General features: G+C 38.3%; 3 protein-coding genes across 3 annotated transcripts; all 3 read left to right on the plus strand.

The window, feature by feature from the left end:
* The first annotated feature begins 1105 nt into the window (after positions 1 to 1105).
* On the plus strand, positions 1106 to 4485 carry LOC120427084 (phenoloxidase-activating enzyme-like). The gene is made up of 5 exons (XM_039591925.2): positions 1106 to 1344; positions 1410 to 1561; positions 2508 to 3198; positions 3254 to 3806; positions 3866 to 4485. The coding sequence occupies exons 1-5, from the start codon at positions 1263 to 1265 to the stop codon at positions 4425 to 4427; spliced, it is 2040 nt and encodes a 679-aa protein (XP_039447859.1). The 5' UTR covers positions 1106 to 1262; the 3' UTR covers positions 4428 to 4485.
* An 80-nt stretch (positions 4486 to 4565) lies between these two features.
* LOC120427071 (uncharacterized) lies at positions 4566 to 11749 on the plus strand. The gene is made up of 2 exons (XM_039591909.1): positions 4566 to 4813; positions 9872 to 11749. Exons 1-2 carry the CDS (start codon positions 4566 to 4568, stop codon positions 11643 to 11645), a joined length of 2022 nt encoding a protein of 673 aa, XP_039447843.1. The 3' UTR covers positions 11646 to 11749.
* Positions 11750 to 16908: 5159 nt separating this feature from the next.
* On the plus strand, positions 16909 to 26100 carry LOC120427081 (uncharacterized). Its single transcript, XM_039591923.2, has 3 exons — positions 16909 to 17454; positions 20173 to 20450; positions 25498 to 26100. The coding sequence occupies exons 1-3, from the start codon at positions 17331 to 17333 to the stop codon at positions 25588 to 25590; spliced, it is 495 nt and encodes a 164-aa protein (XP_039447857.1). The 5' UTR covers positions 16909 to 17330; the 3' UTR covers positions 25591 to 26100.
* Positions 26101 to 26616: the final 516 nt, after the last annotated feature.

The following is a 26616-nucleotide window of genomic DNA, read 5'->3' on the forward strand; positions in this document are numbered from 1 at the left end:
CAAAAGTGATCCACAAAGCTCAGAGTGTTGCCAAAAGGTCCCAGGAACATCACTGAATATGAACCATAATCGGAAACTTGGTAGAATCGTGTTGTTACGGCGGTAGACTCCAAGATCTGTATTTCAGGACACTTTGGAGGACCCAGAACATCCCAAAAGTGATCCACAAAGCTCAGAGTGTTGCCAAAAGGTCCCAGGGACATCACTGAATATGAACCATAATCGGAAACTTGGTAGAATCGTGTTGATACGGCGGTAGACTCCAAGATCTGTATTCCAGGACACTTTGGAGGACCCAGAACGTCCAATAATGAAATCTAACTTTTTTTTGCCTGTTTCTGTTTACTTATGGAAAAATTTAACTTCTGGTACCAAAATTGTAGATTAACACAGCTCAGAAAAATTCAGGCCTGAAAGGGTTAAAGATTGATGTTGAGTGATTCTACTGTTTTCTCCGCTCATCTAAACAGCTATATCTATATCAAGCTTCATCCAGTTCAATTCCGATATCCGTTATGCTGTCCTCGATTCTAGTCTCGCAAAACACAAACTTCAGTTAATCCAAGCGCCTAACTTCATCGCTTCATCTCGTGTGGCCTTTACCTTTTGGTTGCACGACAATGTGCTTCCGCTGCTAATTGGCAAAACAAAAATGAAAGAAAAAAATACAAAGAAATATTAAAAAGACACATCCAAACAAACAAGATGAAATTGAAAAAAAAACTCAAAACAAGTCAAGTACGAAACTGGTTCCGCCGGCGTACATTTCCATAATAAAAATCAGGTAATTCCCAATCTCGCGACGGCCGTAATCTATGAATGAACTGAACGGAACAGCGAGAGAGGACGAGAGAAGGTTTGGCCGATGGGAATGATCTTTGTTTTCAAGAAAATAGGCATTACACATACGACGGACTAGGATTCGAGCGGTTAAGAAGTTACGAGCACTTGTGACAAATTTATTGAGTTTGTCTTTTAGATTTTTTTTTGTGTATTCTTTTTTTCAACTTTTGTTGTTTATTTATGTTATCCTAATTTTCAGTTTTTTTTAATCTCGTGTATGCCATAGCACTTTTTTATGTTGTAATCCACCTCCTTAAGCATTCATTCTGGCGAGTCTCGTGCGCCGCAGGCAAGTTCAAGATCATCACCAGGGTGGTGGATTCACCGCGAGGATCATCGCCTCCAGTCGTCATTTAGCCGTGGTTTAGTGAGCAGCTCACTTTCAAGTCGCTCAAGTGTATAGTGTAGCGTTAGCAAGTATGACCAGCTGCCGGCTGTTATCAACGTTGATTTTTGTTTTCACTACTCTGTTGTTCTGGGTGGAACCGTACTCTTGTGATGGTGATTACAACTTTTTCGGTGGTTGATTTGAGGAGGAAACTTCATTGATGGTGTTAATTTTTCAGTGACTGCGTGTATAATTCCGGGGACATATCAGAAGAAGGGTCAATGCGTCACCCCGGATCAATGTCCTGAGCTGGTGTCGCTAGAGTTCGAGCCGAACTTCTCGTACAAAAAGTACCTGAATGAGCGACGCTGCAAGTCGGATGAACACGGGGTAGGTTACAGTGGTGATTGAAAAGTGGTTTGAGTTGAAATCCTACAAGAATGTCCAGATTTTATCACGAATCATTGATTACTGAATCGTCGTGATTCGGGGTCGTCCAAAGTTTGAGTCTACCGCCGTCACAATGCGTTACTACCAAAATTTCGATCATGGTTTATATTCAGTGACGTCCTTGGGACCCTTTGGCATAACTATGAATTATTAGGACCTCTTTTAAGATATTCTGGGTCATCTAAAGTGTAATGAAATACAGAGCTTGGAGTCTACCGACGTTACAATACGATTCCTCCAAGATTTCAATAGAGGTTAATATTCAGTAATGTTCCTGGGACCCTTTGAAATCAATATGGATTCTTTGGACCAACTCTGGCATATTCTAGGTCACCTAAGTTATCCTGAAATACAGTTGTTACCCCGCAACAGCATAATTCTACCAAGTTCACGATTATTGTTTATATTAAGTGATGCTCCTGAGAGTTTTGGAGTACCCAAAACATCTTAAAAGTGGCCCAAAGGGTTTATAGAAATGTGAAAATGTTCTCCGATAGGGACATAAATGAATATGAATCTCCATTAAAATGTCAGTAGAATCATGTTGTTACGTCGGGAGATTCCAAGATCTGTTCTCCAGATTTTTTTGAACGATCTAGATTTCAGAATGATTTCAAACGTGTTCCAAACAAAATCACGAACTTGGTAAAATCGTGTTGCTTCACGATCTGTGCTCCAGGAGACTTTGGGAGATCAAAAATATCTCAAATTTGTTCCAAAGAGATCAAACTCAATTTTACCAGAGGTAGAAATTCATAAATAACAGCTTTGCTGAACTATATTCATGCTGTTAACTCTAAAAACATTGAACTAACACATTAAACCATTGATTTCCCAAACTATGTGACCATTCCCTGACAACGACTATCTTCTTTCCAACTAACAGAACCCTCGCATATGCTGCGACCCGACTGCGACCCCTCGCACCGGCAGAAACCAGGGCTGGTCCCCGTCACATTCCGGCCACCGCAAAACCCAAGCCGCCAACGGGTTCTGCCTGTCGTTTCGCTTCGAGCCGGGTCGGTGCGTGCCGATCGAGTCCTGCCCGTCGATCCACAACTGCAGCATCGAACTGCAGCAGAACTACAACCCGACGCTTCATTTGCATCTAACGCAGAGCTTCTGCTACCAGGAAGGGAGCCGGATCTACGTGTGCTGCGACGACCACCTGCCGGAACAGGTGCCGGCGCTGAAACCGGTCAAGAAGCTTGGTTGGCAACGCTGCCAGACGCCATTTTTGGACGCTGGAAAGTGCGTTGCGGCGGGTCGTTGCGGGCTGATCGAAGATGGCGACGCCGCGGTTCCGGAAGAGTACCGGGCGTTCATGGTTGGCTGCGATCAACCGAACGGGGTGGCGCACATGTGCTGTCCGGGCAAGGAGATCCGGTACGATGAGGAGTTTGGCAAGCAGTGCTCGACCGTGCCGGGTAGACGGAGCGGGAACTGCGTTGAGCCTGATCGGTGCGATGAGTATGTGAAGGCATCGGACAAGCAGGGTTATGTGCGGGATAACTGGTGCTATACCAGCTTGGACCAGGTCGACTACGTGTGCTGTGCAAAGAAGAAGATTCTGAGTGGTGAGTTGCTGAAGTGTTGCCAAAATCTTCAATATTTCAATCTCTCTTTTTACAGTTCCAATCAGCGCCATCACCATCGGCAACCGTGCCGGTGAGGACGCCCCAACCTGTACGACACCCAACAGTGCGCCGGGACGTTGTGTCCCCCTCGCGGAATGCACCCCCATCGTCAAAATTCTTCGCGACGCATCCACATCGAAGCAACCCGTTTCGCCAGCGCAGGCAACCTTCCTGCGGAACAGTGTTTGCACCCCGGGTGGCACTTCATCCTCAGCCTACTACGTCTGCTGCGATGAAGTTTCCCTGCAGACGGTGACCACTCAGGCGACGCCTACTGCGGCTCCAACGGTGAGAAGTACGACGACAACCGAAGACATTGCGAGCCACCCGAATCTAAGGTTGTTGGACCGGACCACCTGTGGGCGGGGGAATCTGGACGATAAGATTGCGTTTGGTGAGCAGGCACCGATGTATCAGTACCCGTGGATGGCTATGTTGATCTACCGGTCGTCTAGTGGCCAGGAAGGTCCGGAATGTGGGGGTACGATCATCAACAATCGTTACGTGCTGACGGCGGCGCATTGTATCGATGGACAGGTTGAGCGATTGTGAGTAATTGTGTTCAATTTACAAAGTATCAAGCCCAACTAACTTCACCATCTTTCAGATCCTACGTCCGCCTCGGCGAGTACGACACCCGCACCGATCCGGACTGCGACGAGTACATGGACTGCGCCCCACCGGTGCAGCGCTACACCGTAGAGGAGTCCCGAATCCATCCCAACTTTACCCGCGTCGTCCGGTCCGGTAACGACATCGGCCTACTGCGACTGGACCGCCCAATCGTGTTCAGCTCCGATGACGTGGCCCCGATTTGCCTACCCTTCACCAACAGCCTGGTTCGGTTCGATCCGTCCCTGTTCTGGATCACCGGTTGGGGCCTCACGGAACGGTTGGACAACAGTCCGATTTTGCTGCAGACGCGGATTCCGTCGGTGGCTTGCAGCTTGAGCACGCACTCGATTTGTGCTGGGTTTGGCAACGGGACGCTGCACTGCCGAGGGGACTCCGGCGGCCCGATGAAGGTGCAGGTGCCGGAGTTTAATTTTAGATACGTCCAGTATGGTATCATTTCCGCTGGGCCGGGGTGCGGAGTTGGTGGAGCGCCCGGGGTCAGCACACGTGTCGCGTTCTTTATGCGATGGATACTGGACAACATTAGGGAGTGAGCCGCGAGTAATTAATTGTAGCGTGAGAGCAAATAAAAACAAAACTATCCATTAATCACTTGAATTGTTTGATTTGGGCTTGATTTCACACCTTCTTAAGGTCAAACCAAACTGCCATCAATACCATTCTAGTTCACAATGTCGTTCCCTTTGCTTATATTCCTTTTGGAAGTAGTTTTCACGGTCCAGGGTAGACTGCTGCCCCAGGCGGATAGGCCCTGCCACGAGGATCGGTTCTACAACCTGGGGTCACAGATCATCGATCACTACTTTGGCGATCGGCACTACATCACAGTGATCAAGACCAAGTTCGACGGGGAGGAGCTGGCGGAAGCGTTCGAGTGCGAAGTGCATCACAGGCCATTTTACATTGTGACGCAGCAGAGGTAATTTGGTCATTTCATGATTTGCTTTGAATTCATTGTGTGGTTCAAGGAGAACCCGTTGTTAACCTGATGGTACGTACGATTGAGGCCAAGTTCCGCACTCAGAGCCTTCAACGTGTTTTTTTTTTTTGAAGAAACTAGCGCTAGTTCTGCACGAATTTTGCCGCCATCTTGGAACTGAAACTCTAATGCCGCACTCGATTTTTTTGCAGTTTTATGCGAGTTCCAAGCGTACTAATAAGGGAGCGTTCTTTTATTACGTAACGCAATTTAGGATTTTTTACCCCCCCCCCCCCCCCCTTCGTAACAAATCGTAACAGATGAGCGACCCCCCCTACCCCCCTGTAACGCGTAACGCAAGGTCTTTTAGCAATTTTGCCTTCCTCACTGAGGTAAGGCTATAATCCTGCTCTAAAAATGAACTTTGTATAAAAACGTCGTAGACCCACCTTCATGTATACATATCGACTCAGAATCGAAAACTGAACAAATGTCTGTGTGTATGTGTGTGTGTATGTATGTATGTGACCAACAAACTAGCTCATGTTTCTCGGCACTGGCTGAACCGATTTGGCCCAAACCTGTTGCATTCGACTTGGTTTAGGGTCCCATAGATCGAGTTTTATATAGATTGATGTTTCGATAAGTAGTTCAAAAGTTATGTATAAAAATGTGTTTTTACATATATCCGGATCTCACTTAAATGTATGTAAACTATTTCCGGTTCCACCATCCGACCCATCGTTGATTAGGTTATCAAAAGACCTTTCCAACGAGTCTAAAACATTGAAGATCTGGCAACCCTGTCTCGAGATATGGCCACTTAAGTGATATTTATGTATTTTTTAATTTAAAAATGGAAGTGTACGCACGAGTGCAAGCAGCAGTCAAGTGCTCAGTTGCTCCATCGTTTTTTCGAAAATTTTCGCCGTAATTTACCGTGATTAGCCGCGAGTTTGCTCCAACAGAATGCCAAGGGCCGGCCGTGGCCGTGGCAGTTCGAGTGCGGCCTCGAAAAACCCGCGAAGTTCGTCTACCGGCCGTGTGCAAAAAGGTAAACAAACCAACGCCGCGTCGTCCGCCATCGCGCCGGGGAGTGTGTGCGCCAAAGGATTCGACCCCAAGTTATTACACCCTAATTACCGTGTCCAGGGCCGCAGCCCTATAAGGCTCCGTTCAGCTACTTCCGGCAATCTGTCGACCGATGGCGCATCAACATCCGCCAACATTCCCACCAGTAACAAGTTCGCGAGACTGAGTGACGAGGAAAGCAACAACAACAACACCGACGGTAGCACTACCGACGACGACGACGACGATGGTCGTGCACGGAAGAAAGTGATTTCGCCAAAAAAAGTAATTACTCCAAAGGAACGACGACCACCACCAATTTTCGTTTTGGATACGTTGGCGGACGATGTTGACGAGCAGCTGGAAGGCCTCGTGTACTGCCTCAAAATTGGTAAATCGTCAGTGCAAGTGTTCACGTTTGACCAAAAGAACTTCGACCTGGTTGTGGAGAAATTGAAGCGTGAAAGCTTCAAGTTCTACACATTCGACCCCGTGCAGAAGACAGCTGTTAAGGTCGTCTTGCAGGGGTATCAAGACCGCCCGATCTCCGTCCTCAAGGAGCACCTCTCGGGTGTCGGAATAACGCCGCGAGACATAAAAGTCCTCTCGCGGAAGACAACAGTCACAGGTACACACACACTGTACCTGTTGTACTTCGACCGCGGTACCGTCAAAATTCAAGACCTGCGGCGGACTAAGGCGTTGGACGGTTTTTGGGTAAACTGGCGGTTTTACTCAAAAAATCCGACGGACGCAGCGCAATGCCACCGTTGCCAGAAATTCGGCCACGGCTCGCGGAACTGCAACCTCCAGCCCCGCTGCGTGAAGTGCGGTGAGTCACACCTCTCGGAGGTGTGTGCACTGCCACGAAAGGCGGACTTGGGGGATAACGCAGAACAAACCAAGCCGCGCGTAAAGTGCGCGAACTGCGGCGGTAACCTGTAACCTTTCTCAATGTTCCATCTGGTTTAAACGAAAAAACACGGTAAATTTGAACAACTGAAACATTAAATCCCTTTCCCATTCCTTTCCATTAGCTGGTATGGAGCCCTTCATGAGATAATATTAAATTTAAAAAAAACACCTATATCTGGCTATAAATATTAATAAACGATAAGTTGATCCACCCTATCCTAACCCAAATGCCAGCTAGAAATACCCCCCAACCTTACTCCTCCAATTATGCCCGCTCGACCAAAACGTCACCGTGACAGACGTCGCTTTGGGTGGAAAAAGCACGTGACGACGGCCACGACGACGAGGAGGAGGCCGCGGAGTATATAAGCGCCGTCGTGCGAATTGAGCGCTCTCTTTTGGTAATCAATCGTCACACGCTTCTCGACTTTTGACTAACCTGAGTTTTATTTTAACCTCGGCTAGGTAATCTTTTAAACGAACATAGCGCGGCAAGTATTTCGGGATCTCCCGGGTGTACGTATCACCCCGTACGCGATCAAAAGTGACTCCAGGTTAGCGGTCGGAGTTCGGAGTCCCCAAACGGTTTGAAGCCCCGAATTCTGCTTTCGCACCACGTGGGCCGAGGACGTGATCATCGCAGGGTCCAGCTATCGACGCCATCCAGCATCGGGTCCCCCAACAGCCAAGTTCCGCAGCCGACTCGTTACTCCACCCAGCAGAGTGCACCAAAACGACGAACGTCCGTGAATGTGCACGTTTCAGGATCGTTCGGTGTGTGTGCCGCCGCTAGGCTTCCGGTTCCGTCGTCGCTGGAGGACATCCGGTCGGGCCGAGGGTCCGTCGTCATTAAGGGCGTGAACTTGCCCTCCACCAACGAGTCCGTAGGAGAACAACGCCACGTTCTCCGAGTCAGTGGACGCAGCTGACCGGATCAAAGGACTGTGGACAGTCCGTAGGGCTGCACCGTTCTGGATCAACGTGGTGAGTCTGTAGGGGCCAGCCAACACCCCGAGTAAGTGGACGCCACCGGCAGCTGACTCAACACGTGGGCTGGGACGTGACTGAACGTCGCCCAGGATCGCCACCACGTGTACCAAAGACCTCACCCGGTCGGGTTGGAGGCCAAGCGGGCCCGCTTGACGCCGTTGCGGCTGACGAGGAGATCGAGCATGTAAAGTTGGGTGAGATCCCCCCCCCCCCCTTCCTCTCTATTCTGTAAAATGTTTAAATATAAATCCCATTTAGTACCACTTAATTCTCTATATTTTTTCTAACTTCGGTTAGAAATGACCCTGAGAAACCTTTAAGTAGTTTCAAACCATACCGGTAATTACCGCGGATGCGTCGCGCGGAAGTCCTACCTCGAGGAGCAGGAAAAGAGGAAGAAGAAAGCAGCAGCGTCCCATCCTCCTCAGCGAAGTACGAGCGCAGCCGTTCCTGCAGCTGGCCAGCGTACGGTTCCAGCGGACAACCCAGCGTTCCCTCCTGGATGGGGGCGGTCGTTTGCAAGCGTGGTCGCTGCCGGTAGCGGCGATGCGACCCAGCAAGGAGTCACCGGGGAAGATCTCTTTACCCTGCCGGAGTTCTTTGCTCTCGCGGGGGAGATGATGACGCGGTTTCGGAGCTGCCGTAACAAGGCGGAGCAATTTCTAGCCCTCGGGGAATTAATGATTAAGCACATCTATAAAGGATAAAACAATGTGATCTAGTTTTAAGCTTTCTCTATTTCTATCCCTTTTCCAAGTTTAGTAAGTTTTTTTTTCTTAATTTTTCTTACTCTTGGTAACACCTTTATTTACAAGCAATAACTGTTCCAAAATGGATTATGATGTAACACACAGCTGAAAGGAACTCCAAAACTCTGTTTTGTACCTCAAAAGAACTTATGGTATCTGATTATTCACCAATAAAACCGAATTTGAATTTGAAAAAAATAATTTAAAAATAGATGAAATTTGTGTACAGCCATTGTTGGTAATGAGAGAGGAAGGCTCCAACCACATAGGTGGATTAAGTTAGTTTTTTTAGAATTCTTGTATGAAAATTTTGCGTTACGTAACAGAATTTTTCAGCAGTCCCCCCCTCCCCCTATTTTCGTAACATTTCGTGACAGACACCGACACCCCCTCCCCCCTAACTGCGTTACGTAATAAAAGAACGCTCCCTTAAATGGCAATCAATTGAACCAGAAATGGCACCAATGAGTGCGGCACTCAGTGCCGCACCGACTCTTGAAACGAACGTACCATATGGTTATTCAAACGTAAATATATGTTCTCATCTTCTCGTATAGTTCGTCTATTACATGTTTGTACTACATAATATGTTAAAAGAACTGATTTTTTTTTCAAAGCTAATGAAATTTGGCGGAAAGGTTGAAATTTATCCATAAAATTTTCGATTTCCTACTACAGTGCTGCCAATTGCACAGTCATGGAAGCCATTTTCTTCAAAATTTAGGACATCCACTCTTAGGAAATTTGTTTACATCCCCGCCCCGTTCCATAAAATCAAATTTCTTGAAAAATGCACGACACAGCACTTCGCCCGATTTACCTCGAATTTATTTTATTTCGGACACAAATAATAACACACGTCTTTTCATGCACAAACAAACACACGACTGATTTATTTCGCTCTACCCTCACAGGGGACTCAAGCTCAAAAACTTCAACAATCACGCTCTACCCTCTCAGGGGACTCAGGTTCTAAAACTCAAAAAATCAAAATCGGTTCGAATAAAACAATTAAAAAAAGATGCAGGTGCTTATGTTACAGACATGACTAAAATGACAAATAATTTTTAAAGAGGCTGTTTAAAAATAACTCATTCGGCACGACTTTCCGGCACATTTCCGGATACAACTAGATTCTAATTTATTTCAGCATTGGTAAGTTGTTGGATACGCGTTTGGAAGCATCGTTGGCCGGCATATTCTTCAGAAATAAAAACGCTTATGGCTCAAAATAGCCTAAATTGCCTTAATTGCGTGGGTCGAAGTTATTTAATACTGGAGGGAATGTAAATATTGTATCAATTAATCAATGCTTCGCTCCTTTGTCCCACAGGTTCCAATACCAGGTCAACCTCGAACGTTACACAACTCCGAACAACATCTACGAGTATCCATCGTTCGAGGCGTTCCTGGCCTGGGGCTCGGAAGAAACTCTGCTCACCCGAATCATCCCGTACATCGCTATCCGGAATCCCCAGGCAAAGGTAATCCTCCGCTCGTACCTGCTGAGCCGGGACGAAGTGGCGCACCTTTTCTACCAGTCCTGGTACATGCACAACATGCTGAACGTCCTGGTGATCAACTACCTGGACCGGCATCGGATCGAGCTGTGCGTGTTCAATCCGTACGCGATGGTTCATGGTGGGGACGTGGACGTACGGGCGCAGGACTTGAACTGTACGTTGATTACGGATGAGAATCAGCTCGCTGGCTTTCTTAGGAGGTTGGATCGATTTGAACGGAGGCGGGTGAGGAAGTTGAACGGGTACAATTTGACGGTGGCTATGCACGAAAGTAAGGGGAGCATGTCGGCGTTTGATTGTATTCTGGATAACTTTCACATTTCTGATGTTGATATGGACATTCTGAAGATCATACAGGAGAAGATGCGATTCAATGCGACGTACATCAACTCGGAATTGGAGCTCTCGGTTGGGTATGTAAATCCGAACGGATCGATGGCTGGTGTTCTGTTGCTGATTGAAAGTAACAAAATTGATTTGGCTGCAAACTCGAGGATCATTCACGATTACGGCACAAAGAATCTACTATACCTGAGGTACATTACAACGGAGAAGCTGATGTTTTTGGTTCCACGAAATTACTTTGAAAATCGCGACAAGGAGATAGTTTTCATCAATCCGTTTAGTATCACATACTTGATCGTCAACATGATCTTTTCGATTGTGATCCCATTGCTTCTGCTAGCACTGGAAAAGATATTGAAGTATGTCCGTCCCGCCAAGCGCAACTACCACTTTGGGGTGTCCGTACTGTGTATGATCGGTATCATCTACAACGTATCGGTCAAGCAACCGAAGGCAACCCGCAAGCGGTTCGTCATCTTTGGCCTGCTCGTGTACAACATCGTCTCATATCCAGTCTGGCAAGCCGTCACCATCCGGTACCTCAACTCGGACAACCAGAATCTGAACAACATCAACACCCTCGAAGAACTGCTCGAAACTGACCTAGAACTGCGCGTGTCCAAATACCACCACCACGTGGTCGTCCACGAAGGATCCGACTTCCAGAACCCCAGCTATCGTGAACTTTCCACGCGGCTCAACACCAAGGACACCTCCTCGATCCGAACCGCCATCGAGCGCATAATCACCCAGCGTGACTCGGCCTTCCTAACGTCCGAAACGTACGTCCCGCTAGTTCTGTCCGGCAGCTACAACTGGATCCCCGGCAGTACCTCGTCCGGGGTGTTCGTCATATCCGAACCGATCTATGAGTTCTACAAGTCGATGGTGGTGCCCAAGACGTCCCCCTTCGTACGGACCTTCAACGAGATCGTCATGCGCTGCATCGAAACCGGCTTCGTCGAGCGGCAAACCGGCCAGCTGCGGATGGTCGTGGACGTGCTGAACATCCGGCAGACCCTGGCGAACGCGAGGATTTCGGTCGAACGGCTGTTCGATATGGGCTCGCTGAAGATCTTTTTCGTGTTCTATCTAGTCATGATGGCACTGGCGACGGTGGTATTTCTGCTGGAGCTGGCGGTGAATCGTTATTGCAAGAAGAAGAAGATGGAACTGGGGGCAGTGGAGAAGATTGAGGAGGAAAAGGAAGATGAGGAGTTGTTTGAATTTGTGCTTTGAAGCTTTATATAAACATTGAAAATTTTCCGTAATACACCTGCAATCAAGTGTACCGTCTGTGGCGTGATATTGGGTCATATTAGCACGATCCTTTGTATTTGAGTATCCTCTTAAGTTCGATTGGCGTTTTAGGTAAAGTTCATTAAATTGCACCACGTTTTGGTAAAATGTTGGTAAGCAATCTAAGAACAGTCCTAATTTAAAAGTTTATCGACATATTTTTTTTTTCTTATTATTTAAAAAATTACGAGAGTTGTGTAGCTTGTTGACCCAAAATCACCCTCACTGACAGTATTTTCAAAGGTTCAGGTTCTACAAAATATTAAAATGGTTGTCTATGATATAAAGCTAATGTATTGAATGTCGATCTTTCAATGTTTGATCAAATGGATATAAATAAACCTGTGTGAACCCAGATAAGTGTCTTATACCGTATGTTTTGTGTAAGAGAAAGGCGAACCCTTTGTTTTACCATTGTTTGATTAAAGGGTATTTTTCAAACAAAAACCAAACTCCCGACCAAACCAATCCTCTATGATCAAATTTCAGCGCATTCAAACTTTCAACCGCCGTGCGTGGCCACGTGTTTGCGGATCGATGGTATAAACTCAATAGAAACGGCAGAAAGCTCGACTTTGCTCGAGAAACAAGAAAGCTTGAGGGTAGACAAAGCTTTCGCTTACACCGTGGGTCTGAAAGAAGCCGGTGTAAAGTTCGTTTCATTTTTTACTGTAACAGCGCTTGAGAAATCAAATGAACTTCAGTCGATTGTTTTGTTTGGAAATATGTTTGTAAAACTTTTACTGATTTTCTTTTTATTTGAATGAAATTTCCCGCTTCAAGAACTTCATCCAGATTAAACATTTGTTATAGTTCAATGAAAAACATTATTAAAAGCATATATGCTAGGTTGCCGGATAATTCTGAAAATGCCAGATTTTTCAAGTGTTCAACAGATTAAGGATTAACCTTGCTCTGTTACAGATTTTGACTATTTTTATCACAATTTGCCACACATTTTGAATAGTTTAAAAAATCAGTTGACTATATAACGAAACATTGATAAACTGAATAATTTAAATACTCTCAAAGCTTTATTTTTTATTTTTTATTTTTATTATAGACATTTTACCACTTTTGTGGCATTCATGTCTTATTATCAAAGCTTTATGTTTTTCTCAATGCAAATGAGGTTCAATGATAAACGGACTTTTAACTATGTTTCTATGTTACAAGTTGACCCTTAATATCTTCAAATTTGTAGGAAATTAAAATAAGTTTCAAAGCAAATTTTGTTTTTTTTTTCATGCTTCAAAACTGGTTTTGATGACAAAAAGAATGATACTTTTCTATATGAACAAATCTAAAATGTTTGTACAATTTATTGAAAATTAGTTTTTGACTACATTTTTTTCTGAAAAGTATTGCTAATGAAAATTTATTTGAAGTTTTTTTTTGATAATTGAACTATGGATAATTTAGTGTGGACTTTTTTTTTAAATTAACTTTCATCGATAAAAATTGTAGAATCGATTGTTAATTATTTTAATACATTGTGTGATGTTTTTTTTGTTTCTTTTTTCAATCAAATACATAGGACCTCACAAACCTGAGGAAAAAATATTTCATAAATTCATAGATATTTTGTATTTTTAATATCAGGAGCACAACTATAACCATGCAATGTATAAAGCACAATGTGATACTTTTCTGTTTTCAAATTTGCTTGAATTTTTTTGTTTATATCCGTTCTCGGACCTCGACCAGAGTTGAGGGTGAAAAACTTTAATAAAATTTGACCGAGCTTAGGCGTTTAAAAAACTTACCAATACTTGAAAATATCGTTTGAAAAATTGAGGGAACGCTAGTGAATCCATGCAATCATGTTTTGCTACGTAATTTTCTCTATTATCAGTCAAATTAAAGAAAAAACTCCAATTCAGACCACTAATCGGTAAAAACTCACACTAACATGGAAAAACTCTATTCGTCACGCTTCATTCTTTTGAAAATTAGGTCTTAAATTAATAATTTAGCTCTGTTTGGGACAAAAATATTCTACTCCCAAGAATGTTAAAACTAATTCTTTTTCAATGACCAAAAACATAAAGGATGGGGCACGGTGGGTAAGAAGGGGATTATTATGCAACTTGCATGCACCTCGGAAATTCCTTCTGGAGGTTGTTGGGGGGACTATTCTGAGTCAGAAAAATCGATTCCCAAAATATTCTGTCGGTGAAAACTGATTTTATCTCGATTTGAAGTTAAAAAAACCTAATATATCTCCTAAAACCACAAAAATCTGTCTAAAATCTCGGTCTAACTATGAACTAAGATGTCCATTTTCATCACGATATCAATTCTTAGTTCCCAAAATATATTCCTGACATATTACACCTTTAACCGATCCATTACTTGAGTCCCAGCGTCATCAGGAGGTGTAAAATGTTGTTATTTTGAAAAAAATATTTTCAATTTGCTCTTGTAATAAACTGTTATGTCTGAATTTAAAAACTAATGTTGTAGCATTGTTGCTAACAAAATGAAGAACAATTTTGCAAAAAAAAAGTATGACACTTTATCCATTTTAGGTTAAGTTATGTCTGTTTTAGTGGGAAAATTGCTGCCAATTTTCAAAATTCTTCGATATTTAACTCATTCCTGTTATAAACAGCTACTATGATCATACTCAGCAGGATGTAACAAAAGTTACATTTTGGCGGTCATTCAGGGGCTGGTTACGGTGGGCATATTGCGTCCAAATCCCAAATATGAGCTTGATTGAACTTAACAGGAGCTGGCGATCTGCATTTGAATTTTTGAAGGGAATAACTCATAAACAACATTTTTTGAAAAATGTGGATTTTTTAGTCACTTTGGCCACTGAAGCGTTTATTTTCAACATCTTTGGCGTGTAGGCCAGATTCTTGCGAATGTTTTGGTATATATAACATTGCAATCTAGAGCTCTGTAAAGGCCTTCAAAATTTTGAGCCATTTCATTTTGCTCAAAACATCAATGTTATGTATACCAAAACATGCACAAGGATCTGTCCTACACGCTAATGATGCTGAAAATAAACGCTTCAGTGGCCAAAGCGACTTAAAAATCTACATTTTTCAAAAAATGTTTTCACGGGTTCAATTCCATTAAAAATTCAAATGAAAAGCGCCAGCTCCTGTTAAGTTCAATCAAGCTTATATTTGGGATTTGGACTCAATATGCCCACCGTAACCAGCCCCTGAATGACCGCCAAAATGTAACTTTTGTTACATCCTGCTGAGTATGATCATAGTAGCTGTTTATAACAGGAATGAGTTAAATATCGAAGAATTTTGAAAATTGGCAGCAATTTTCCCACTAAAATAGACATAACTTTACTGAAAATGGATAAAGTGTCATATTTTTTTTCTGCAAAATTGTTTTTCATTTTGTTAGCAACAATGCTACAACATTAGTTTTTGAATTCAGACATGACAGTTTATTTACCAGAGCAAATTGAAAATATTTTTTTCGAAATAACATCATTTACACCTCCTGATGATGCTGCGACTCAAGTAATGGATCGGTTCAAGGTGTATTATGTCAGGATTATATTTTGGGAACTAAAAATTGATATCATGATGAAAATGTACATCTTTGTTCAGAGTTATACCGAGATTTTAAACAGATTTTTGAGGTTTTAGGTGATATATTAGGTTTTTTAACTTCAACTCGAGATAAAATCAGTTTTCACCGACAGAATATTTTGGGAATCGATTTTTCTGACTCAGAATAGTCCCCCCAACAACCTCCAGAAGGAATTTCCGAGGTGCATGCAAGTTGCATAATAATCCCCTTCTTACCCACCGTGATGGGGTAGTCTTTTGGCTTGGTTGATAATTAGGGTGGTTCACTTTTAGGGCGTTTTATAAAATCTTTCTCTAACGGAATATTATTGGGAGTTTTTTTTCTCTTCTAGAAAATTGTTGGGCATGACTCCAAAATGTTGTCTCACAATCTACGTCTTCTACGACAAATTTTGTCAATAGCATTAGAGCAAACCCCTCGAATATCAGTGTTTTGAACGTAGCAATTCAGAGTTGAGGTAAGGAGAAAAGTAATTTACACGTATTTTCGTTAGAGCCATTTTAAGGTATAAAAGGAGTAATTTTAAAAATCAAATATCCATGAGCAGTTAATTATTCATAACTTTTGAGAAGGTATTAAGTATGTATAGATGTAAAGACATTTCACAAAATTTTATGAAGACTTATATTAATTCGTCGATTTTCGTTTATAAATACAGCTTTATTTTTTTTAGTATCTAGCCTTAATATTTTTTTTCAGGAACTGAATCCAAAGTGAATATTAATTCCGAAAACAAAAAAAAACAATTAAATGGTTCCCTCAAACCAGTCGCCCAACAATTCACAAACCAAACCACGTTTTTCCCACACAAAACCGTCTGACAATAAGTGGTCCAAACAACAATCAAACGAAATTTCCAAACAATCCACCAAATCAGCCAAATTTTCCATTTACCAGCTATCATCGGCGCAGATCAATTTTGGGCTCCGCTCTGCGGGTTGGGGCTGGCGGACTGCGCGATCAATCAAAAGAAGCCCTAAATTTGCTTTGCGCTGCTGTTGCTGTTGCGGTAGAAAGCGGCTTCAAAACCCGAGGCCTGCCTGCACCTGATCTCCGTTCGTTTTCTGGTTTGGTTTGGGCCCCTCTTCCTCCACGTGGCCGAATTAATTCCAATTTCGTTCGTCGCGGATGGGAAACTTCTTGTATGAGTGTGGATTTGAAATGAATTATGATTCAGTTTCAACATTTCTAACTGTCTTTAAATTTAAAATTATTCTGTAAACTGACAGTTCAAAGAAGTCGTATAAGTTGATAAACAATATTCTATTGGCTAAATTTCGATGAAAACTTGATTTACTTTGATCAAGAAATGACAACATATGAGCTTGAGAGTGAGAGGAGAGAGCGCAAAAGAAAATGCACAAAAATACACAGACACACAGATCCCCTTCAGAAGAAGATTTAAAAACGCGATCGTTCAGCGAAAACACCAAAGCGATCCGCGGCAGTTTTACCGTACGGTCATCGCGTCGTGGTCAGTCAAGAGAGCCGAAGGTACCGTACGGTAGAAGAGTGCACACACGCACGCACGGCATGCTGAGATCTCCTCGTACTAACCACGAGCGAGAATGGGCTTCGTTAGAGAGAGCGGTTAGTGCGAAGGAAAAGAGCAGCAGCAGTCTACACGGAACAAAATCCGACCGGCGGATCCGAAAAAACCATGCGACGAATTCGTAAACATTGCTCGTTTTCGAATTCATCGAGAATGTTTCCGATTCTGGAAAAAATGTTTTCGATAGCGGAAGAAATTGCTTCCAAAATCGTAAGCGCTTTGTTGCCGACTCATTTGAGAGTGTAGCGTGCCGCAGCCAATGCGTTACGAACTGTCAAAATCAGCCGCGACGAAGGAAAACAACAAAAAATCGGTCTCGCGTTGTTGTTTTTTTTTCGACTTTGCCGCCGCCTTTTTTCGTGTATTTTTCGACTTTGCCGCGGCGATTTCGGTTTATCAAAATACGTCTCGCTTCCCGAACCGTGCCCGCGAACTGCCATCATCTTACTCCGTGACCGGATCCGGTCAATCTTCGGTTTTCTGCAGTGGCCCATCCGCCGGGAATGAAAACGTTCCGTTTCTCCATGGGGATCGCCGCGGCCACCTCCGCTGCTGGTACCTACGGTAATGCCGGCCAACGTAAAAAAACGGTACCTGGAAATGGACATTCGGAAGGAGTACAAAAAGGTAAGCTGCCGGAACCAAGAGAAACTTATCAAGCAGCCAGCATCTGCCATCTCCGAAAAGCTGGAACCTAGTTTGGTTCAGTCGGGCTAGTTCCATTACAAAGCGAATAAAAATCATTCAAAACCGTGGGGCAAGACACATGCCCTAATCAACTACAATATTCGGCTAATTGATTGCAAATTATCAGTTAGTTGATTAGCGTAACACTAATCAACTAGCGCATTCCCACCCTCTCGAATTATCTTGGTAGGATGATAAATCTGTCAAAAATGCTGCGGCAAATTTGTTCTTCCTGTCCCGGAACGGCCACGAATCTTAATGGCCCACTTTTCCAGGTTGCGAAAGAGGAAACTTGTTTTGTTTTCAACTTCCATCGAAAGAGGATATCGATGGTTTGTTTTTGTACCTTCCGGAAGGAGCGAGAACTGGGTCGAGTGCAGGTAAGTTGAGCGTCTTTATCCTCGACATTTGACGACGGGTTTAGGAATTTGTTTGAACCGCTGTGTACCTGGCCGGTCTTCGCGGAATAACCTCCACGATATACATTGTCTATTTCCATCAAGACTATGACGGTGCTGCGGCTAAACAAACAGACGAACTTCCAAGGCCATCGGAATACTCGCCCGAAAAATAACGCTCGAGAATAGCGCGTCAACACCGAAGGAACATCCACAACGGCGGGTCGACGATTTTTTTTTGACGACGACACTGTGCTGATAGACGAGTGCGAATTCTGCTTGAGGCCATCGAACTCGTGGGGATTCCCCGGTGACCTGTCCTGGCCACGGGCGGGCTCCCGGAAATCAAGAGCAAGCTGAGAGTTCCAGCGAATTGCAGGCGAAGAAATTCCAAAATAAGGAACTCGAAATGAAACTAGCAACTTCTTCAAGCTGATGAAGGCCATGGTCATCTCAAAACACTATCAACAAACTTTAATAACAGGTAGGAAATTTGCAGTAACATGTATTATCCAATCTAACCTCCAGACCAGAATGGTAGTTCTTCGATGATCTAATTTTTCCAAACTTTTTCTCGCCCTCTCCCATACAGAACCTGAACCGACATCGGTGGCTTGTAGAACGCCAAACGAGAGGTGCAGAAACTAGTCGGATGAAAACGCAGGCAGGTGAATCGTGAAATCGTTGGAAAGGCAAGGCAAGAACGGGCATGATGACGAGTTCCTCCTGCGTCCTGCAATCTGAATCAGCTGACACATTTCGGTCAACGAGTTGCTGTGCTGCGACGAAGAATCGTACGGTTCGCTGCGAGTACTTTTACAGTCCTGACTCATGGAACGGATTGTGGTCGTGCTGGAGATATCGAACAGACGCTAGCAGAAGAGGAAGAAAACGGTCACTACTTTCAGCTTAACTTGTTCGTGCATGTAGGTAACTGCGAGCCGAGGCGTCGAGTCCTCGATCGACCTGTTAACAATCCCGGTGACAGCGTTACGAAAGCGAACGGTAATTCTGAACAGAAACAGCTTAAGCTGCGCGTGCCGAACGGATCTCTCTTGAAGTCTGCTGACTTTTAACGCATCACTCCGGCAGACCCCCAAAAACAGCAGAGCACATCCTAAGGGGAAACCAAAAAAATTATTCAAATGTAATGATTACGTATGAAATAAACTTTATGGGGGAAGGATGGGTAAGGGGGAGTGATTTCGAGCGATGTTCATAATTTGGTTATCTGCGCTTCCGGACGCGAATTAGGGATCATATCAACTCCAACGGCAAAAGCGTGCTGCACTATTTCATACTTTATCTAGCTCGTCCAACGTCACGACTTCCAAGAAGATTCTCCCGGAGGTAGCTCGATTCGAACGGTTGTTGAATCATTTGTGTCATCACGCATTTCATGATAGGGAAGTAAAACGTAGGTTCCGGCCTCAGCTTTTAGGACGTTTGATCATTCCCGTTGTAGTAGTTTTCTCCAACAAGAAATGCAGTAGCTGGTTTTAAAACCGGTGGAAGGAAAAAAACGCATCACAAAAATCCAAAGGATAAAAAAGAAGCCCCAAATAAAACAATCTTCCTCACATAAGTTTAATTCTTCGCAGGGCCTTATGCCGCTTTCTTTCATTCTTCCGGACCGGTAACGGTCGTAGCCTCACATGTCCCGGATGCGTTTCTTTAACTGGGCACAGCTTGTGGAAGAGAAACAGGCGGACTTTTGAGCCGGACACCCCGTGGGGGAAGCTGAAGCGTTCGTTGGACAGCTTCCATTTGCTTTGGAGGGCGTCGAGGGCAGCTTCCATTTGCTTTGGAGGCCGTGTCCTGCTTATCTATCGCATTGTTTTGCTCCCACTTCTATATAAACATTCGCCGAAAGCTTCTTGTCCTTGGAATTCTTGTGCAGCCAAACTTGGTCGGATTATGCAGGCCTCAGCCTTGAGTTTGCTGCTGGTTGTGGCCACGTCGAAATCCATGTTCCGGCAGTGCCCGGAACCGGCCTATACCGGTTTAAACCTCACAACAAATTACTTAAAGAAACCTTCGGTTCAGAAGAAAGTAAAGATTATTTTCAAACTGTCAAAATGACATTTCTCAACGACAAGATTACTTAATGTAAGATGGGAATGGGATATCAAATCAGCGCTAATCAATTAGCTAATTGACTAAAATAAGCGCTAATTAATTAGTGTAAAGATAATTGATTAACTGTGTCTTGCCCCTCGTTCAAAACTTCTTTGCATTTAATAGAATTTTCTATTTGCAGCCTCCCTTTTCGGTTTATTCTCTCGGCCATCGAATCTGAACCACTCAGGAAACTCCGATCCGCCGAACCAAGCCGGCTGCTCAACATCACCCGGTTGTATGAAAACGATGAGCGAGATAGCGATAGCGAGAAGACGGCCACAACGGGAAGAATCCGCCGTTCACCTCCCGGAAGTAGACCAGGAGCTGTTTAAAATCAGTGAGAAGAAAGTTGAGAGGATCGCGTGGGCAAATAACAATGGTTCCGATCATTTTTGGGAAAGCTGGCGGGACTGGCGGGTAAGTTCATGATTATTGTGAAAATATGCGAAATTAAATTTCAAAGAAAATCTCTACAGTTTCGCAAAACGAACCAGGTGGACACTTGCTTTCGGGTGTGATATTATATTCCCAAAAAGTATCAGTGTGGTGTACAACAAGTTGTTCAAGTTCATACAAAATAGGTTTTTTTTCATTAATTCTAAAAAACATAAAAAAATATTAAAAATTTTAACAGTTCATGAATTTTTAAAATATTTGAAATTTAAAATGTTTTGAAAACTATAGAGCTTACAAAACGGAAAATGCAATAAACTTCAGTGAGTTAAGAAACTTTAAAAAATATGAAATAAAAAAAATATAATAAAAAAAAAAAATAAATATAATAAAAAAATATAATAAAAAAATTGTTTTAATAGATTTTTTCTTTCAATTAACAATCAATAAATATCAAAAATAACAAAAAAACGATAAAGAATAATTCTAGACTTTTTTATAAGATCCTATAAACATATCAACCACAAAAGTTTATAGGACCTTTTCAAAGAAAACTTTAGAATTTTAGCAATTCTATTTTGGAACAGCAATTTTGCTTTAACCAAATGTGTTTTAAATATTTTTCAATTGTTTTTTAATTTCTATAATTTCCATAAATTTTAAAATTACTCAATCCTTCAAAATTAAAAAAAACCTAAAAATTCTAAAAATTCTTAAAACTGTTAAAATTTTTAAAATTCTAAAAATTCTTAAAATTCTAAAAATTTTAAAAATTCTAATAATTCTAAAAATTCTAAAAATTCTAAAAATTCTAAAAATTCTAAAAATTCTAAAAATTCTAAACATTCTAAAAATTCTAAAAATTCTAAAAATTCTAAAAATTCTAAAAATTCTAAAAATTCTAAAAATTCTAAAAATTCTAAAAATTTTAAAAATTCAAAAAATTCTACAAATTCTAAAAATTCTAAAAATTCAAAAAATTCTAAAAATTCTAAAAATTCTAAAAATTTTAAAAATTTTAAAAATTTTAAAAATTTTAAAAATTCTAAAAATTCTAAAAATTTTAAAAATTCTAAAAAAATCTAAGAATTCTAAAAATCTAAAAATTCTAAAAATTCTTAAAATTCTAAAAATTCTAAAAATTCTAAAAATTCTAAAAATTCTAAAAATTCTAAAAATTCTAAAAATTCTAAAAATTCTAAAAATTCTAAAAATTCTAAATATTCTAAAAATTCTAAAAATTCTAAAAATTCTAAAAATTCTAAAAATTCTAAAAATTCTAAAAATTCTAAAAATTCTAAAAATTCTAAAAATTCTAAAAAATTCTAAAAATTCTAAAAATTCTAAAAATTCTAAAAATTTTAAAAATTCTAAAAATTCTAAAAATTCTAAAAATTCTAAAAATTCTAAAAAATTCTAAAAATTCTAAAAATTCTAAAAATTCTAAAAATTCTAAAAATTCTAAAAATTCTAAAAATTCTAAAAATTCTAAAAATTCTAAAAATTCTTAAAATTCTAAAAATTCTAAAAATTCTAAAAATTCTAAAAATTCTTAAAATTCTAAAAATTCTTAAAATTCTAAAAATTCTAAAAATTCTAAAAATTCTAAAAATTCTAAAAATTCTAAAAATTCTAAAAATTCTAAAAATTCTAAAAATTCTAAAAAATTCTAAAAATGCTAAAAATTATAAAAATTATAAAAATTATAAAAATTCTAAAAATTCTAAAAATTCTAAAAATTCTAAAAATTCTAAAAATTCTAAAAATTCTAAAAATTTTAATAATTCTAAAAATTCTAAAAATTCTAAAAATTCTAAAAATTCTAAGAATTTTAAAAATTCTAAAAATTCTAAAAATTTTAAAAATTTTAAAAATTCTAACAATTCTAACAATTCTAAAAATTCTAAAAATTCTAAAAATTCTAAAAATTCTAAAAATTCTAAAAATTCTAAAAATTCTAAAAATTCTAAAAATTCTAAAAATTCTAAAAATTCTAAAAATTCTAAAAATTCTAAAAATTCTAAAAATTCTAAAAATTCTAAAAATTCTAAAAATTCTAAAAATTCTAAAAATTCTAAAAATTCTAAAAATTCTAAAAATTCTAAAAATTCTAAAAATTTTAAAAATTCCAAAAATTCTAAAAATTCTAAAAAATCTAAAAATTCTAAAAATTCTAAAAATTCTAAAAATTCTAAAAATTCTAAAAATTCTAAAAAATTTAAAAATTCTAAAAATTCTAAAAATTCTAAAAATTCTAAAAATTCTAAAAATTCTAAAAATTCTAAAAATTCTAAAAATTCTAAAAATTCTAAAAATTCTAAAAATTCTAAAAATTCTAAAAATTCTAAAAATTCTAAAAATTCTAAAAATTCTAAAAATTCTAAAAATTCTAAAAATTCTAAAAATTCTAAAAATTCTAAAAATTCTAAAAATTCTAAAAATTCTAAAAATTTTAAAAATTCTAAAAATTCTAAAAATTCTAAAAATTCTAAAAATTCTAAAAATTCTAAAAATTCTAAAAATTCTAAAAATTCTAAAAATTCTAAAAATTCTAAAAATTCTAAAAATTCTAAAAATTCTAAAAATTCTAAAAATTCTAAAAATTCTAAAAATTCTAAAAATTCTTAAAATTCTAAAAATTCTAAAAATTCTACAAAATTTAAAAATTCTAAAAATTCTAAAAATTCTAAAAATTTTAAAAAATCCTAAAAATTCTAAAAATTTTAAAAATTATATAAATTATAAAAATTATAAAAATTATAAAAATTATAAAAATTATAAAAATTATAAAAATTATAAAAATTATAAAAATTATAAAAATTATAAAAATTATAAAAATTATAAAAATTATAAAAATTATAAAAATTATAAAAATTATAAAAATTATAAAAATTATAAAAATTATAAAAATTCTAAAAATTCTAAAAATTCTAAAAATTCTAAAAATTCTAAAAATTCTAAAAATTCTAAAAATTCTAAAAATTCTAAAAATTCTAAAAATTCTAAAAATTCTAAAAATTCTAAAAATTCTAAAAATTCAAAAAATTCATAAAATTCTAAAAATTCTAAAAATTCTAAAAATTCTAAAAATTCTAAAAATTCTAAAAATTCTAAAAATTCTAAAAATTCTAAAAATTCTAAAAATTCTAAAAATTCTAAAAATTCTAAAAATTCTAAAAATTCTAAAAATTCTAAAAATTCTAAAAATTCTAAAAATTCTAAAAATTCTAAAAATTCTAAAAATTTTAAAAATTCTAAAAATTCTAAAAATTCTAAAAATTCTAAAAATTCTAAAAATTCTAAAAATTCTAAAAATTCTAAAAATTCTAAAAATTCAAAAAATTCTAAAAATTCTACAAATTTTAAAAATTCTAAAAATTCTAAAAACTCTAAAAATTCTAAAAATTCGAAAAATTTTAAAAATTCTAAAAATTCTAAAAATTCTAAAAATTCTAAAACTCTAAAAATTCTAAAAATTCAAAAAATTCTAAAAATTCTAAAAATTCTAAAAATTCTAAAAATTCTAAAAATTCTGAAAATTCTAAAAATTCTAAAAATTCTAAAAATTCTAAAAATTCTAAAAATTCTAAAAATTCTAAAAATTCTAAAAATTCTAAAAAGTCTAAAAATTCTAAAAATTCTAAAAATTCTAAAAATTCTAAAAATTCTAAAAATTCTAAAAATTCTAAAAATTCTAAAAATTCTAAAAATTCTAAAAATTCTAAAAATTCTAAAAATTCTAAAAATTCTAAAAATTCTAAAAATTCTAAAAATTCTAAAAATTCTAAAAATTCTAAAAATTCTAAAAATTCTAAAAATTCTAAAAATTCTAAAAATTCTAAAAATTCTAAAAATTCTAAAAATTCTAAAAATTCTAAAAATTCTAAAAATTCTAAAAATTCTAAAAATTCTAAAAATTCTAAAAATTCTAAAAAATTAAAAATTCTAAAAATTCTAAAAATTTTAAAAATTCTAAAAATTCTAAAAATTCTAAAAATTCTAAAAATTCTAAAAATTCTAAAAATTCTAAAAATTCTAAAAATTCTAAAAATTCTAAAAATTCTAAAAATTCTAAAAATTCTAAAAATTCTAAAAATTCTAAAAATTCTAAAAATTCTAAAAATTCTAAAAATTCTAAAAATTCTAAAAATTCTAAAAATTCTAAAAATTCTAAAAATTCTAAAAATTCTAAAAATTCTAAAAATTCTAAAAATTCTAAAAATTCTAAAAATTCTAAAAATTCTAAAAATTCTAAAAATTCTAAAAATTCTAAAAATTCTAAAAATTCTAAAAATTCTAAAAATTCTAAAAATTCTAAAAATTCTAAAAATTCTAAAAATTCTAAAAATTCTAAAATTCTAAAAATTCTAAAAATTCTAAAAAATGTTCTAAAAATTCTAAAAAAATTTAAAAATTCTAAAAATTCTAAAAATTCTAAAAATTCTGAAAAAAAATTTTTTTGAATTTTTAAATTTTTGAATTTTTGAATTTTTGAATTTTTTGAATTTTTGAATTTTTGAATTTTTGAATTTTTGAATTTTTGAATTTTTGAATTTTTGAATTTTTGAATTTTTGAATTTTTGAATTTTTGAATTTTTGAATTTTTGAATTTTTGAATTTTTGAATTTTTAAATTTTTAAATTTTTGAATTTTTGAATTTTTGAATTTTTGAATTTTTGAATTTTTGAATTTTTGAATTTTTGAATTTTTGAATTTTTGAATTTTTGAATTTTTGAATTTTTGAATTTTTGAATTTTTGAATTTTTAAATTTTTAAATTTTTGAATTTTTGAATTTTTAAATTTTTGAATTTTTGAATTTTTGAATTTTTGAATTTTTGAATTTTTGAATTTTTGAATTTTGGAATTTTGGAATTTTTGAATTTTTGAATTTTTGAATTTTTGAATTTTTGAATTTTTGAATTTCTGGATTTTTATTTTATTTTTTTCTACTTTTGAACTTTTTAATCTGTATTAGGTATATTGAAGTTTTGAAATTTATTTTGTTTTTTAAATGTTTTTCAAGAGTCAAGAGACGATGATTAAAACTTAATTTTGTGTTTTCTTTCGCAGTTCCAAGATTTAAGCGTGGGTTCGACAAACACCTTGACACCTTTTTTTTTTGCTAGCGGAGATTCTGTCATGCCAGCACGGCGTCCAAACTAGGGCTCGTTCCAGGCGGACGGTCTCCTAGCGGAGGCCGCTCCGCTCAAGTCGATCCTCCAGGTGAAAATCGGAAATGGAATCACGATCGTGCGGAATGCTTGGGCACCTTCGTTGCTCTTGTGTGGAGTCACTCGGGATCCGCACCAGGACCTTTCCCGAAGGCGCGTAGAGGAAAAGAGCCAAAATCTCCAGGACGGGGAGAACATCTGGCGTGCCAGCTCGGAACTGAGTCTAAAATAGGACGCGGAAATCAACTTGATCGCCGGCCAAAGCACGAGCCCACCTATATCCGAGTGGCCCCGCCGTCGACGTCACTCGCCCACTCTGTTGCACAAAACGCCAAACGCTGACATCAACCGTGCACCAACGAGTGCACTGCGGAAACGCCTCCTCCTCCTCCTAAAGCAACTTGTCAACGGCGACGACGGCGCCCAGCAATACCCAGCTGCACCACGGACATCGAGGCCAGATCGGACAAATCGCTTCGTTCGAATCGTCACCACTTTTGATTCTGTTTTGATATGAACAAATAAATAAAATTCAAATGAACTCTTTTTCTTCTTATTTCTATCGAAATTTCGAGCAGCAACGGTCAATTCAAAAAGGTAAATATTGAAGTGGCTGCGTTCTGCGTGCTTTTGGCGGGGTATGCGTTACTGCGTTACGTTTGCGATATCGGAAATAATCGTTTGCGATATTGGAAGCAATGTTTCCTGCTGACGGGTGGAAACCGAGATTTGCGATTTTTAGAGCAAATCGAAAGCAAAGTTTCCGATTCCGCAAACCGGATTTTGTTCCGTGTAGCCTAGCGGTGTTGGTTGTGAGTAGGCCGAACTCGCGAGCAAAGAGGAATTTAAATGAACACAACATTACTGTACTGTGTGTGGTTGAGCGCCGGCATCATCAACACGCACCGTGGTTTACCGTTCGTGGGAAGGGTTTAGGAACGGGGATTTGATGGGCGGAGGTTGGAGTTTTGGGATCGGATCAGCTGATGGGTGGATGGAGACGGAATCTATTTTTTCT

Source organism: Culex pipiens, chromosome 1 (genome assembly GCF_016801865.2).
Source record: "Culex pipiens pallens isolate TS chromosome 1, TS_CPP_V2, whole genome shotgun sequence".
Lineage (NCBI taxonomy): Eukaryota > Metazoa > Arthropoda > Insecta > Diptera > Culicidae > Culex > Culex pipiens.